This window comes from Mobula hypostoma, chromosome 8, assembly GCF_963921235.1.
Source record: "Mobula hypostoma chromosome 8, sMobHyp1.1, whole genome shotgun sequence".
NCBI lineage: Eukaryota > Metazoa > Chordata > Chondrichthyes > Myliobatiformes > Myliobatidae > Mobula > Mobula hypostoma.
The window spans coordinates 115428979-115446036 of NC_086104.1; the positions used below are offsets into that span (position 1 = coordinate 115428979).

The following is a 17058-nucleotide window of genomic DNA, read 5'->3' on the forward strand; positions in this document are numbered from 1 at the left end:
TGTACAATGCGTAACTCAATCCATGTCCCTTTAACCTGTACACTGTACAAATCAGTCTCTGTCCCTTTAATCTGTATAATGCGTAACTCAGTCTAAGTCCCTTTAACCTGAACAATGTACAACTCAGTCGATGTCCGTTTAACCTGTATAATGCGTAACTCAGTCTATGTCCCTTTAACCTGTGAAATGCGTAACTCAGTCTATGTCCCTTTAACCTGTATAATGCCGAGTACAGTCCATATCCCTTTAACCTGAAGAATCTGCAACTCTGTCTATGTCCCTTTAACCTGTACAATATACAACTCAGTCTCAGTCCCTTTAACCTATATATTGCGTAACTCATTCTATGTCCGTTTAACCTGTGAAATGCGTAACTCAGTCTATGTCCCTTTAACCTGTATAATGCGTAACTCAGTCTATGTCCCTTTAACCTGTACAATGTGTAACTCAGTCCATGTCCCTTTAACCTGTACAATATACAACTCAGTCTCTGACCCTTTAACCTGAACAATCTACAACTCAGTTTATGTCCCTTTAACCTGTAAAATGTACAAATCAGTCTCTGTCCCGTTAATCTGTATAATGCGTAACTCAGTCTAAGTCCCTTTAACCTGATCAATGTACAACTCAGTCTATGTCCCTTTAACCTGTATAATGCATAACTCAGTCAATGTCCCTTTAAACTGTATAATGCGTAACTCAGTCTATGTCCCTTTAACCTGTATAATGCGTAACTCAGTCTATGTCCCTTTAACCTGTGAAATGCGTAACTCAGTCTATGTCCCTTTAACCTGTATAATGCGTAACTCGGTCTATGTCCCTTTAACCTGAACAATCTACAACTCAGTCTATGTCCCTTTAACCTGTACAATGCGTAACTCAGTCTATGTCCCTTTAACCTGTACAATGCATAACTCAGTCTGTGTCTCTTTAACCAGTCCAATGTACAACTCAGTCGATCTCCTTTAAAACCTGTATAATGCGTAACTCAGTCTATGTTCCTTTAACATGTACAATGCGTAACTCAATCTATGTCCCTTTAACATGTAGAATGTATAACTCAGTCTATGTCCCTTTAACCTGTACAATGTGCAACTCAGTCTATGTCCATTTAACCTGTATAATGCGTAAATCGGTCTATATCCCTTTAACCTGAACAATCTACAACTCACACTATGTCCCTTAGATCTGAACTATGCGTAACTCAGTCTGTGTCCTTCAACCTGTACAATAAACAACTCAGTCTATGTCCCTTTAACTTGTACAATGTACAACTCAGTCTTTGTCCCTTTAACCTGAACAATCTGCAACTCAGTCTATGTCCCTTTAACCTGTACAATGTACAACTCAGTCTATGTCCCTTTAACCTGTAAAATGCTTATCTCAGTCTGTGTCCCTTTAACCTGTAAAATGCGTATCTCAGTCTGTGTCCCTTTAACCTGAACAATGTACAACTCAGTCTGTGTCCCTTTAACCTGTATAATGCGTAACTCAGTCTCTTTCCTTTTAACCTGTACAATGTACAACTCAGTCTATGTCACTTTCACCTTTATAATGCGTAACTCAGTCTATGTCCCTTTATCATGTGCAATGTAGAACTCAGTCTATGTCCCTTTAATCTGTACAATGCGTAACTCAGTCTATGTCCCTTTAACCTGTATAATGCGTAACTCAGTCTATGTCCCTTTAATCTGTATAATGCGTAACTCAGTCTATGTCCCTTTAACCTGAACAATCTACAACTCAGTCTATGTCCCTTTAACCTGAACAATCTACAACTCAGTCTATGTCCCTTTAACCCGTACAATGCGTATCTCAGTCTGTGTCCCTTTAACCTGAACAATGTACAACTCAGTCTATTTCCCTTTAACCTGTATAATGCGTAACTCAGTCTATGTCCCTTTAACCTGTATAATGCGTAACTCAGTCTATGTCCCTTTAACCTGTACAATGTACAACTCAGTCTCTGTCCCTTTAACCTGTACAATGTACAACTCAGTCTATGTTCCTTTAACCTGTACAATGTTCAACTCAGTCTATGTCCCTTTAAACTGTACAATATGCAACTCAGTCTCTGTCCCTTTAACCTGTACAATATGCAACTCAGTCTCTGTCCCTTTAACCTGTACAATGTTCAACTCAGTCTATGTCCCTTTAACCTGTACAATGTACAACTCAGTCTCTCTGTCCCTTTAACATGTACAATGTACAACTCAGTCTAATACCCTTTAATCTGTACAATGCGTAACTCAGTCTATGTCCCTTTAACCTGTATAATGCATAACACAGTCTATGTCCCTTTAACCTGAACATTCTACAACTCAGTCTATGTCCCTTTAACCTGTACAATGTGTAACTCAGTCCATGTCCCTTTAACCTGTACAATGTACAAATCAGTCTATGTCCCTTTAACCTGTACAATGTACAACTCAGTCTCTGTCCCTTTAATCTGTATAATACTTTACTCAGTCTATGTCCCTTCAACATATACAATTTTCAACTCAGTCCATGTCCCTTTAAGCTGTACAATGTACAAATCAGTCTCTGTCCCTTCAATCTGTATAATGCGTAACTCAGTTGAAGTCCCTTTAACCTGAACAATCTACAACTCAGTCTATGTCCCTTTAACCTGTACAATATACAACTCAGTCTCAGTCCCTTTAACCTATATATTGCGTAACTCATTCTATGTCCGTTTAACCTGTGAAATGCGTAACTCAGTCCATGTCCCTTTAACCTGTACAATATACAACTCAGTCTCTGACCCTTTAACCTGAACAATCTACAACTCAGTTTATGTCTCTTTAACCTGTACAATGTACAAATCAGTCTCTGTCCCTTTAATCTGTATAATGCGTAACTCAGTCTAAGTCCCTTTAACCTGAACAATCTGCAACTCAGTCTCTGTCCCTTTAACCTGTATAATGCGTAACTCAGTTTCTGTCCTTTTCACCTGTATAATACATAACTCACTCCATGTCCCTTTATCCTGAACTACTACAACTCAGTCTATGTCCCTTTAATCTGTACAATGCATAACTCAGTCTATGTCCCTTTAACCTGTACAATGTACAACTCAGTCTATGTCCCTTTAACCTGTATAATGCGTAACTCAGTCTGTCCCTTTAAACTGAACAATCTACAACTCAGTCTATGTCGCTTTAACCTGTACAATGTGTATCTCAGTCTGTGTCCCTTTAACCTGATCAATGTACAACTCAGTCTATGTCCCTTTAACCTGTATAATGCATAACTCAGTCAATGTCCCTTTAAACTGTATAATGCGTAACTCAGTCTATGTCCAATTAACCTGTATAATGCGTAACTCAGTCTATGTCCCTTTAACCTGTGAAATGCGTAACTCAGTCTATGTCCCTTTAACCTGTATAATGCATAACTCGGTCTATGTCCCTTTAACCTGAACAATCTACAACTCAGTCTATGTCCCTTTAACCTGTACAATGCGTAGCTCAGTCTATGTCCCTTTAACCTGTACAATGTACAACTCAGTCTCTGTCCCTTTAATCTGAACAATCTACAACTCAGTCGATGTTCCTTTAACCTGTAGAATGCGTAACTCAGTCTATGTCCCTTTAACCTTTACAAATGCGTAACTCAGTCGATGTCCCTTTAACCTGTACAATGTGTAACTCAGTCCATGTCCCTTTAACCTGTACAATATACAACTCAGTTTATGTCCCTTCAACCTGTACAATGTACAATTCAATATCTGTCCCTTTAACCTGTATAATGCGTGACTCAGTCTATGTCCCTTCAACCTGAACAATCTACAACTCAGTCTATGTCCCTTTAACCTGTACAATGCGTAGCTCAGACTATGTCCCTTTAAGCTGAACAATCTACAACTCAGTCTATGTCCCTTTAACCTGTACAATGTGTAACTCAGTCCATGTCCCTTTAACCTGTATAATGTACAACTCAGTCTCTGTCCCTTTAACCTGTGCAATATACAACTCAGTATCTGTCCCTTTAACCTGTATAATGCGTAACTCAGTCTATGTCCCGTTAACCTGTACAATATGTAACTCACTCCATGTCCCTTTAACCTGTACAATATACAACTCAGTTTATGTCCCTTCAACCTGTACAATGTACAACTCAGTATCTGTCCCTTTAACCTGTATAATGCCTATCTCAGTCTATGTCCCTTTAACCTGTGAAATGCGTAACTCAGTCTATGTCCCTTTAAGCTGTATAATGCGTAACTCAGTCTATGTCCCTTCAACCTGAACAATCTACAACTCAGTTTATGTCCCTTGAACCTGTACAATGCGTAGCTCAGTCTATGTCCCTTTAACCTGAACAATGTACAACTCAGTCTATGTCCCTTTAACCTGTACAATGTGTAACTCAGTCTATGTTCCTTTAACCTGTACAATGCGTAACTCAGTCTCTGTCCCTTTAATCTGTATAATGTATTACTCAGTCTATGTCCCTTTAACATGTACAATGTACAACTCAGTCTAATACCCTTTAATCTGTACAATGCGTAACTCAGTCTCTGTCCCTTTAACCTGTATAATGCGTAACACAGTCTATGTCCCTTTAACCTGAACAATCTACAACTCAGTCTATGTCCCTTTAACCTGTACAATGTGTAACTCAGTCCATGTCCCTTTAACCTGTACAATGTACAAATCAGTCTCTGTCCCTTTAACCTGTACATTATACAACTCAGTCTGTGTCCCTTTAACCTGAAAAATGCGTAACTCTGTCGAAGTTCCTTTAACCTGTACAATGTACAACTCTGTCTCTGTCCCTTTAAACTGTATAATACTTTACTCAGTCTATGTCCCTTCAACATGTACAATATTCAACTCAGTCTATGTCCCTTTAACCTGTACAATGTGTAACTCAGTCCATGTCCCTTTAACCTGTACAATGTACAAATCAGTCTCTGTCCCTTTAATCTGTATAATGCGTTACTCAGTCTAAGTCCCTTTAACCTGTACTATATACAACTCAGTCTCTGTCCCTTTAAACTGTACAATGTACAACTCAGTCTCTTTCCTTTAAACCTGTACAATGTACAACTCAGTCTATGTCACTTTAACCTTTATAATGCGTCAATCAGTCTATGTCCCTTTAACCTCTATAATACATAACTCAGTCAATGTCCCTTTAACCTGTACAATGCGTAACTCAGTCTATGTCCCTTTAACACGTGCAATGTACAACTCAGTCTATGTCCCTTTAACCTGTATAATGCGTAAATCGGTCTTTATCCCTTTAACCTGAACAATCTACAACTCAGTCTATGTCCCTTTAACCTGAACAATCTGCAACTCAGTCTATCTCCCTTTAACCTGTATAATGCGTAAATCGGTCTATAATCCCTTTAACCTGAACAATCTACGACTCAGTCTATGTCCCTTTGACTTGAACAATGCGTAACTCAGTCTATGTCCTTTAACCTGTACAATGAACAACTCAGTCTCTGTCCCTTTAACCTGTACAATGTGTAACTCAGTCTCTGTCCCTTTAACCTTTACAATGTACACTTAAGTCTATGTCCCTTTAACCTGTACAATGTACAACTCAGTCTATGTCCCTTTAACCTGTATAATGCGTAACTCAGTCTGTGTCCCTTTAACATGTACAATGCGTAACTCAGTCTATGTCCCTTTAACTTGTGCAATGTGCAACTCAGTCTCTGTCCCTTTAACCTGTACAATGTGTAACTCAGTCTCTGTCCCTTTAACCTGTACAATGTACAACTCAGTCTATGTCCCTTTAACCTGTATAATGCGTAACTCAGTCTGTGTCCCTTTAACATGTACAATGCGTAACTCAGTCTATGTCCCTTTAACTTGTGCAATGTGCAACTCAGTCTATGTCCCTTTAATCTGTACAATGCGTAACTCAGTCTATTCCCCTTTAACCTGTATAATGCGTAACTCAGTCTATGTCCCTTTAACCTGAACAATCTACAACTCAGTCTATGTCCCTTTAACCTGTTACAATGTGTAACTCAGTCCATGTCCCTTTAACCTGTACAATGTTCAAATCAGTCCCTGTCCCTTTAACCTGTACAATGTATAACTCAGTCTGTGTCCCTTTAACCTGAAAAATGCGTAACTCAGTCTATGTCCCTTTAACCTGTTACAATGTGTAACTCAGTCCATGTCCCTTTAACCTGTACAATGTACAACTCAGTCTATGTTCCTTTAACCTGTACAATGCGTAACTCAGTCAGTGTCCCTTCAAAATGTACAATGTGCAGCTCAGTTTAAGTCCCTTTAATCTGTACAATGTACAACTCAGTCTGTGTCCCTTTAACTTGAAAAATGCGTAACTCAGTCTATGTCCCTTTAACCTTTACAATGCGTAACTCTGTCTATGTCCCTTTAACCTGTACAATGTACATCTCAGTCCATGTCTCTTTAACCTGTATAATGTGTAACTCAGTCTATTTCCCTTTTATCTGTACAATGCGTAACTCAGTCTGTGTCCCTTTAACATGTACAATGTACAACTCAGTCTATGTTCCTTTAACCTGAACAATGTACAACTCAGTCTATGTCCCTTTAATCTGTACAACGCATATCTCAGTCTATGTCCCTTTAACCTGTCCAATGTACAACTCAGTCTATGTCCCTTTTATCTGTACGATGTATAACTCAGTCTATGTCCCTTTAGTCTGTACAATGCGTAACTCAGTCTATGTCCCTTTAACCTGAACAATCTACAACTCAGTCTACGTCCTTTTAACCTGTACAATGCATAACTCAGTCTATGTCCCATTAATTTGTACAATGCGTAACTCAGTCTACGTCCCTTTAACCTGGCCAGCCCTTTGACCCATACACAGCTATTCCAGGATCTCCATTGTGCTGGAGTTCTTTATTCCTGGTAACGTTTGTAAAAAGATGAAATAATCCATGGAGGGCACCATTAACGTTTTGGGTTAGAACACTACATTATTTATCTCGGTATCTTTGGAAATTTCCTGAATCCCCTCAAGCCCTTGATATCTCTGATGATGATGGTCATTCCCCAAGGTAGGGTAGCCTAAATCTAGAGGGTTAAGGTAAACTTTGAAGGAGCAATTTTTTTTCTGCTCACAGTGGTATACAAAAATCATGAGGGGCACAGATAACGTGGATGGTCACAGTCTTTTCCCCTGGTAGGGAAGTCTAAACCTAGATTTGAGGTAGTGGGAGTGAGATTTAAAGGGAATCTGAGTAGCAATTTTATCATCCAGAGGGTGGTGGGTATGTGGCATATCTGCCTGAGGAGGTAGTGGTGATGGGGACAATTGCAACATTTAAAAGGTATGGACAGGTACATAGGAAAGACTTAGAGGAATATAGAACAGCTGCAGGTAAATAGGAGGCAGTTTGGTTATCGTGAATGAGTTGTTCTGAAGGTCAAGATACCATGCCTTACGAATCTGTTTCTTATTCCCCTGTTAAGTTCCCTGTGCTCGAACAAAGAGCAACCCCAGCTTCTGTAATGTACCCACATCATTGAAGTCCCTCATCACTGCAGTCATTGCGATCAGTCTCTTCTTGATGCCTACACAGCTTTCCAGAAGTGTGGTGCCCAGTTTGGGCCATCTGCTCCAGTTGTAGATGAATCACAATTTAGAAGTTCTTCATTGTTATCTTGTTCCCTCTGCCTCTACAAAGCTCAGGATCCTGAAACTGTTCAACCATTTTAAGTGAACCATGCACAGAGGTGCCAGAATCCTTCCTATTAGAATTATGTTCTCCACCTTCCTGCCCTTCACCCTCTCACTTGGATTCACCTATCACCTGCCAGATCCTGCTCCTCCCTTGCCCTTATGTTTTGGCTTCCGCCCCCTGCTTTTCCAGTGCTGATGAAGCACAGCATGGTAATGTAACGGTTAATATTATACTTTACAGCACCACAGCTCTATTACTGCTGTTGTCTGTAAGGAGTTTGTATGTTTTCCCTATGAATGCATTGGTTTCCCTCATTCACTCCAGTTTCCTTCCACGTTCCAAAAACGTACTCTTTAGGGTTATTAAATTGTGGGCATGTTATGTTGGCCCCTGAAGATGTACCCCAGCACATCTCCAGATTGTGTTAGTTGTTGATGCAAATGATGCATTTTACTGTATGTTTCTAAGTATATGTAACAAATATAGCTAATTATTTTCTTCTGAAAGGTCTTGGCTTGAAACATCAACTGTTCATTCCTTTCCAGAGATGCTGTCTGACCTGCTGTGTTCCTCCAACACTATTTTGTGTTGCTCCAGTTTACATTGCCTCCTTTCACACTTTCTACCAAAGCATAAAACTTCACAATCACAAGTACTGAACTAGCTTTGTGCCCTTCCTGACCCCTCGGTACCTGTGGAACAGTTTCTATCTCCTCTGTCTGCACACACAATGATCACTTTCAAATCCCCAAGGAGAGTGGCCATACCTTCCCCAGTCTAGGATCCCTCACCTGGAAAGGTTCAATAAATCTCTTCTGCCTTCTGTCCAGGTTCTATACGACGTGTGCGGGAAGGACATCACCACCAAGCTGATGCTGCCTACCGTTCTGCGAATGTCCGGCGATGCTGTGGCCAATGTCCGCTTCAACGTAGCCAAGACGCTCCAGATGATTGGGCCTACCCTTGACAAAAAGCAAGTAGAGCCCTGCTCCTCCCCTCCACCTCCGTCCCTCATGCATGGCGAGCTGAGGCCCTCCCAGAAGCTTGGAAAAGTGCTCCTTCCCCCAGCTCCGGCTCTGTCCGCAGATCATCAGCCCAGTCCCCAGACTGGATCCTGGCCACCCGTTAGACACTGGCCCTGCGAGAGATCCCACACAACAGGGGCTGCCACCTGCTCTTTCCTAGCCACCTTTATATTCATGCTGTACTTAGTATAGCCTCCAGAGTATGATTGAATTTTTCAAGGATGTGACAAGACATATTCATGAAGGTAGAGTAGTGTAAGGAGTTACCTTACAGCAGGCTCATTCAGAAAGTCATGAGGCATGGGATCCAGGGAAACTTAGCTGTACTGATTCCAAACTGAATAACAGGTGGCGGTAGTAGATGGAGTATATCTGGTGACCAGTGCTGTTTCGCAGGGATGTTCTAGGACCTTGATCTTTTTGATTTCTGTAAATGACTTTGATAAGGAAGTGGAAGGGTGGATGACTCGAAGGCTGTTGGAGTTGTGTATAGTATAGAAGGTGATCGTAGGTTACAGTGGGCCAGGCCACACACACACCATTCTATGCATTACATATATCAATTTGCGATCACATTGATGTGCATGCTGTACACACATAGCATATTGTGTGTACTCATAATAAAGTAGTTGCAACAGCTGCGATACTTTGTCATATTTGTGGCGAGTATATAAGAGGGGTGACATTTAAAAGAGATTGAGAGGGAGCATCTTTGAGGGAGTACCTCATATGAACTGCCAGCGAAAGTGGTGAAGGAGGGTACAATTGCAACATTTAAGAGGTATTTGGATAGGTACATTTAGGGGAGGGGTTTGAAGTGTTATGGGCTGAATGCAAGCTGCTGGGGCTAGCAGGGAATGCTGTGGTCCACATGAACCAGTTAGGCTAAAGAGCCTGTTTCTGTGCTGTATGACTCTAACTGATGTGAGAACTTGTTACAAGAAGCTGCTTTAAGCCCTGATTATTCTTCTTTGATGACACAGCACACTACAAAATGATGTTAAGATGGTGCTGGACAAGTTATGGCGAGACCAGGATATAGACGTGAAATACTTTGCTCAGGAAGCATTGATCGGTGAGTGTATGGTGGCTGGGAGTGGGCAGGATGCTGGTGGGGATAAGCCCAGAAAGCAGGAGAAGGGGGTAAATATGTGACCCAAGGATGAGGGAGAGTGGAGGTGACCACATGTATGCTTGCTGGTTAGGGGAGATGTAGGATGTTGGAGTTGGAATGGGAAGGAGCAGGTGACCAGGTGGTTCATGTCTGGGCAGAAGATGAGTGATTGGGATGGGGGTGGGTAAAATGTGCTTCAGGGAAGGAAGGTATTTGTGGGAGGAAGGGGTGGGAAAATGTTTGTTTGGGGTGGAGGTGGGCTGATTGAAGGTGGGGAAGGTGGGAAATGAAGTGAGATGGTAATGTGAGGAACATAGAACACAACAGTACAATACACGCCTTACATCACATGATGTTGTGCCAACATTTAAACCTACTCCAAGATCACTCTAACTCTTCCCCCCCCCCATGGAGAACATCATTTTTCTTTTATTCATCTGCCTTTCTAAGAGTCTCTCGAATGAATTCTGTCACCACCACGTCAGCGCATTCCCTACACCTACTAGTCTGGAAATTAAAAACCCACAACCTCTGACATCCCCCACTATACTTGCAGACAAAAATATTATGCTCTCTTCTACTAGCCAGTTCAGCCTGGTCACACTGGTCACTCTCAATACATCTGATCATCGTGTACACCTACATCTTTTCTCATCCTCCTTAGCTCCAAACACAAAAGCCTGAGCTCACTCACATCCTGACATGGGATATGCAGTCTAATCCAGGCAGCATCCTGAAGTGGGTGGAGGATCACATGTGGGGAATATAGGGTTAGTCAGGCAAGGCAGAGGAGGGACGAGAAAGTCGAATGTGTGGAATAAGGACATGATCGGGTGTGGGGAACGGTACTGTTGGGAGGAGGAGAGGGTGATTGGATGTGGGTGGGTAACAGGGCAAACTGTGGGGAGAGAAAGAGGTGATTGGTTGTGGGTGGGGAACGAGGAGAACTGTGGGGAGGGGAGGGGTGATTGGATGTGGGTGGGTAATGGTACTGTGAGGAAGGGAGGGAGTGATTGGATGTGGTGGGGGAATGGTACTGTGGGAGGGGTGATTGGATGTCGGTGGGTAACAGGGGAACTGTGGAGAGGGAGAGGGGTGATTGGATGTGGGTGAGTAATGGTTGGGATTGGAGGGGGTTTGATCTGATGTGGGTGGGTAATGGGTGGAACTGTTAGGATGGGTTGATCGGATGTGAGATGCAGTACGTTGTCCTGTGTGTTGCAGGTATGTCCTCACTTTTGTGAGTTCTCGGGGCTGGGAATGGGGTGAATGGGATATGAAGCACAATATTGAATTGTGGAGCACTGCTGCCGTCCTGAGTCAGACACCCAAATTCAATCCCAACATCCGGATTCTTTTTGTGGAGCATTTGCATTCTCTCTGTCACCCCATCACCCCATATTTGCATTCTCCCTGTCACCCCATCACCCCATAGGTTTTCTTGGAGTTCTGTTTTCATCCTGAGTCAGTGAGTTAATGAGCCAGTGCTACCGTCCACCCCCCCCCCCCACTGTAGGTTGGTTGCTGGAGATCATGCTTCATTTGTTGTTGGGCATAAGGTAAGTGAAAAAGTGGGATTAATTTTCATTGGTGTGTAATGGTTGACACAGGCAGTGTATCAAGGACTCTGTATCTGTGCTAAATATAGAACAGGAACAGGACCTTTGTCTCATGATATCTGTGTCAAACACAGTGCCTAACCAAATGGAATCCTTTTACATGATCCATATTATTTTCATTCATATGCCTATATAACAGCCCCTTAATTGCCTTCACCATCAACTTTGGCAGTACATTCCAGGCTCCTACTACTCTATAACTAAGATCTTGCCTTGCACATCTCCTTTAAACTTTCCCTGACTCACCTTAAAATCAGAATCAGAATCCTTTATTATGTATGTATGGACACATACAGGGAATTTGATGCCGGTTTCCCTGAGCTCTCACTGTACAGAATCAAAAACTAAACAAAACAATAGTGCAAATAATTGTGAACTATATACAATGAGGTATACCTGTGTATGTACAGGTGGACTTGGTTTATAAAAGACTAAAATTCAAGTGTTCATAAGACTGATGGCATACGGAAGGAAACTGTTCTTGTACCTATTTGTCCCGGCATACAGTGATCTAAAGCGCCTACCAGAAGGAAGGAGTTGGAACAGGTGATGTCCAGGGTGTGATGGGTCTACAGTGATGCTGCTTGCTCGCTTCCTGACTCGAGATGCATACAAGTCCTGGATTGAGGGCAGCTTCACACCAATAATCCTTTCCGCAGCCCTGACGGTTCTTTGGAGTCTATTCTTGTCTTGTTTGGTAGCTGATCCAAACCAGACAGTGATGGACGAACAGAGAACAGACTGGATTATTCCTGAATAGAATTGGATCAGCAGCTCCTGAGACAGGTTGTACTTCCTGAGTTGACGTAGGAAATACAACCTCTGCTGAGCCTTTTTGATAAGAGTGTCCGTGTTGGGTGTCCACTTCAGGTCCTGGGAGATTGTGACACCCAGAAACCTGAAGATCTCCACAGCAGACACAATACTGCTGAGTATAGTGAGTGGGGGGAGTATTGGGGGGCTCCTCCTGAAGTCCACTGTCATCTCCACAGTCTTGAGCATATTTAGCTCCAGATTGTTCTGACCACACCAGAGGGCCAGCCGTTCCACCACCCGTCGGTATGCAGACTCATCACCGTCTCGGATAAGGCCAGTGACGGTTCTGTCATCTGCAAACTTCAGGAGTTTAACAGATGGATCCTGTGAGGTGCAGTCATTAGTGTAAAGGGAGAAGAGCAGTGGGGAGAGCACACATCCCTGGGGGGCATCGGTACTGATTGTCCGGGTGCTAGAAATGATACTCCCCAGCCTTACTTGCTGCACCCTGTCAGTCAGGAAGTTTGTGATCCACTGACAGATGGCGGGGGAGACAGTGAGCTGGGTGAGTTTGGAGTGGAGGACTTCTGGGACGATGGTGTTGAATGCTGAGCAGAAGCAAACAAACAGGACCCTCGCAGAAGTTCCTGGGTTGTCGAGGTGTTGTAGTGTGTAATGCCGTCCCATGTTGACTGCATCATCCACTGACCTATTTGCCCGATAAGCAAACTGCAGGGGTCCAGCAGGGGGCCTGTGATGTCCTTCAGGTGAGCCAACACTAGTCTCTCAAAGGACTTCATGACCACAGATGCCAAGGCAACAGGCCTGTAGTCATTTAGTCCCTTGATAGTGGGTTTCTTAGGGACTGGAATGATAATGGAGCGCTTGAAGCAATGAGGGACTTCACATAGCTCCATTGATCTATTGAAGATCCGTGTGTAGATGGGGACCAGCTGATCAGTGCAGGTCTTCAGGCAGGAGGGCGACACGCCGTCTGGGCCTGGCGCTTTCCTGGTTTTCTGCCTCCAGAACAGCTGACTCACCTCCCTGTCACAGATCCTGAGTGCAGGTACAAGAGGGTTGAAGTGAAGGGGGGTGGGGGGAGCAGTTTTTGTAATGTGGGGTGAGAAAGCGGGTACTGAGATGTCGGGGTGATGGATGATGGGGGTTGCAGGTAGGTCTGTGTTTTGGCTGGGGGGAATGAAGGTGTCGAATCTACAATAAAACTTGTTCAGATCGTCAGCCAGTTGATGGTTCTCCACAGCCTGGGAGAATGGTTTCTTGTAGTTGGTGATCTCTTGGAGCCCCTTCTGCCTTTTAATGTTTCTGGTTTCCCCCCTTGTAATAAAAACTCTGATATCTGCCCCGTCTGTGTCTCTTATAGATTTATACATTTCCCTTCCCCTCTCACCTTAAATGCTTGTCCTCCAGTATTAGATTATTCAACCCTTGGAGAAAAGGATATCAGCTGTCTATGCCTGTTTCAGATCTCCCATCAGCCTCAACTGCTTCAGAGAAAACAACCCAAGTTTGTCCAACGTCTCCTTATGGCTCATGCCTTCTAACCCAGACAACATCTTAGTACACATCTTCTGAACCCTCCAAAGCCTGCACATTCTTCCTGTAATGGGGTGACCAGAATTACACATAGAAGTCCAAATGCAAAACTCAGCAAAGCTTTACACAGGTACAACATTGATTTCTTACCCTTGTATTCACTGCCCTGACCAATGAAGGCAAGCCTTCTGTGTGCTCTATATAACTCTGTAATCAGCTCCCATGTCCTGACCCAGCCTCTCTTCACCTGCAGAGGTGGAAAATGGTAAAAATACTTGAACCAAGAGGGAGGTGGATTAGGAGAGTGAGGTTCTTGACAAACATTAGGTGGCATAGTGTAGAGGTCAGTGTAACACTTTACAACAGCAGTGTTTGGAGTTCAGTTCCCACCATTGTCTGTAAGGAGTTTGTACCTTCTACCTGTGACTACATCGGTTTCCTCTGGGTGCTCCAGTTTCCTCTGCATTCCAAAGGCGTACAGTACAGGTTAAGATTATTAAGTTGTGGCCATACTATGTTGGCACTGGAAGTATGGCAACCCTTCTATGTTGCCTAGCGCACGTCCAAGGACTGTATAGGTCATTGACGCACACTGTATGTTTCAATGTACATGTGACATATAATGTCTTTTTTATTTATTTAACCTGATTGTCAGCAAAGAGGGAGCAGAGATTGGTGAGGGTGTTGGCTGAGTTTGAGAACTCCAGTCTCAGGGGTTTGGCTGAGAGAATTTTCTTTGGAGCAGACGTGTGTGGAAAGGGAGTATAAACGTTTAATACATAGATCCGAACAAAGGGGCCTGGTAACACACACAAAATGCTGGAGGAGTCCTGCCAAAGGGTTTCGGCCCAAAACATTGACTGTACTCTTCTCCTAGATGCTGTCTGACCTGCTGAGTTCCTCCAGCATTTTGTGTGTGTTGCTCGGATTTCCAGCATCTGCAGATTTTCTCTTGTTTGTAAGAGGGACCTGGTTCCCACTCCAGGTAGATGAGCAGCTAAGGATCTCTTCCCAAAGGATTACAGAGAAGCTGAGAGCTCATCCTCAGGAACCCTCTTCCTCTACATGATCCTCGCCAAACAGGATTTGTAGGGTCTCAGTGAGCCATGATCTACAGTGGGGTTAACCACAATTACTCCTCCTTCTGCTTGGCATTGTCACGATTTGTACTATTGTGTATCACTTTAAAGGGTTCAGCAGGACAGGTGTGGAGATGGTGTCTAAAAGCACAAGAGAAACACCTTCAGGTATTCACTCCCTTGGAAGTTGTCATCTTTTATTGTTTTACAACATTGAATCACAGTGGATTTAATTTGGCTTTATTTGACACTGATCAACCAAGAAGGCTCTTTTGCATCAAAGTGAAAGCAGATCTCTACAAGGTGATCTAAATTAATTACAAAAATCAGACACAAAATAATTAATTGCCTAAGCATTAATTCCCCCCCCCACCCGCCCTTGATATGACACACCAAATCATCACTGGTGCAGCCAGTTGGTTTTAGAAGTCACGTCATTAAGTTCTGTTTTTGAAGACCTGTGTATAGTCAAGGTGTTTCAACTGATTGTAGTAAGAATACACCTGTATCTGGAAGGTTCAACTGCTGGTGAGTCAGTATCCTGGCAAAAAATACACCATGAAGACAAAAGAACACTTCAAGCAACTCCTCAAAAAGGTTATTGAAAAACACAAGTCAGGAGATGGATACAAGAAAATTTCCAAGACACTGAATATCCCTTGGGGTACAGTTAAGTCAATCATCAAGAAATAGAAAGAATATGGCACAGCTGTAAATCTGCTTAGAACAGGCCATCTTCCAAAACTGAATGACCATGAGGGAGACTACCAAGAGACCAATGACAACTCTGGAGGAGCAACAAGGTTCAGAGGCTGAGATGGGAGAAACTGCACATATAAAAACTGTTGCCTGGGTGCTTCACCAGTTGTAATTTTATGGGAGAGTGGGAGAGTGGCAAAGAGAAAAGGAGAACACCGCACATCATCAGAAACACACCATCCTTACCATGAAGCATAGTGGTAGCTGCATCATGCTGTGCGGATGCTTCACTGCAGCAGGCCCTGGAAGGCTTGTGAAGGTAGAGGGTAAAATGAATGCAGCAAAATACAGGGAAATCCTGATGCAGTCGGCAAGAGAACTGTGACTTAAGGAGAGGATTTGTTTTCCTGCAAGACAATGACCCCAAAGGTAAATCCAATGGCTTAAAAACAACAAAGTTAATATCCTGGAGTGGCCAAGTCAGAGTCCAGACCTCAATCCAATTGAGAATTTGTGGCTGGACTGGAAAAGGGCTGTTCACTCACGACCCCCATGCAATCTGACAGAGCTTTCGCACTTTTGTAAAGAATAGGGAAAAATTGCAGTGTCCTGATGTGTAAAGCTGAAAGAGACTTATCCACACAGACTCAAGGCTAAAGGTGCATCTACTAAATACTGACTTGAAGGGGGTGAATACTTTTGTGCTTTATATTTGTAATTAATAAAATTACTTTGTAGAGAACTGTTTTCACTTTGACACAAAAGTCTTTCTGTTGATTAGTGTCAAAAAAAAAGCAAATTAAATCTACTGTGATTCAATGTCGTAAAACATGATAACTTCCAAAGCGGGTGAATGCTTTTTATAAGCACTGTAATTGTGACAGAGGGGGACAAAGTTAGTGATTCAGGTCAGGGTTCTGTCATCCTAATCTAAGGTTATAACTGGATGCATAAATTTTATCACTGTAAAGGGGTAACAGAGACAGGGAAGGATATAGGGGTTCATGGAGAAGGAGGGGAATGCGTAGACCACACAGCTATTGGAATCAAGGACAATGTTTTTAACGGGATTGTTGCCACCACAGGTTAGACAGTGGGTGCATCAACCAGAAAGTATTCAAAAGGAGCCGGAAAAAAAATAAATTGCTGGAGGAATTCAGCAGGTCAGACAGCATCTGTGAGGGGGAATGGACAGTTGAAAGGTCTTGATGTAAAAAGTCGAGTGTCTTTCCTCTCCCTCCTCCTTCCAGGCATCAAAGGTTGTGGGGAGAAGGCTGGGAACTGGGGTTGAGGAGGAGATTTTAAAAAAAAGGATCAGCCATGATTGAATGGCGGAGCAGACTCGATGTGCCAGATGGCCTAATTCTGCTCCTATGTCTTATGGTCTTTCCCCACCCCACCCCCCACCCACCTATGGATGTCACTCAACTTGCTGAGTTCCTCTAACAGCTTGTTCTAGCCTCTGCAGGAAGGGTCTGTTCTTTACTACCTGTGACTATTGTTCATCAGCCCATCCCTGAGCCAGGTGCTTGGCTGCCACCACACATTGATGTTCTTCGT

The 17058-nt window shown here is 43.1% G+C and overlaps 1 protein-coding gene across 5 annotated transcripts in view; it reads left to right on the top strand.

Moving 5' to 3' along the window:
* The window catches only part of LOC134350861 (serine/threonine-protein phosphatase 2A 65 kDa regulatory subunit A alpha isoform-like), a 140182-nt gene that overhangs the window by 120734 nt on the left and 2390 nt on the right, over positions 1–17058 (top strand). For 3 of the 5 annotated variants that reach the window (XM_063056638.1, XM_063056635.1, XM_063056636.1), the window contains one exon: positions 8480–8622. In XM_063056638.1, coding sequence (XP_062912708.1) covers positions 8480–8622 — 143 coding nt within the window. Of the gene's footprint in view, positions 1–8479; positions 8623–9657; positions 9750–17058 lie in introns of all 5 variants that reach the window. The other 2 variants (XM_063056637.1, XM_063056639.1) reach the window with 1 other exon arrangement.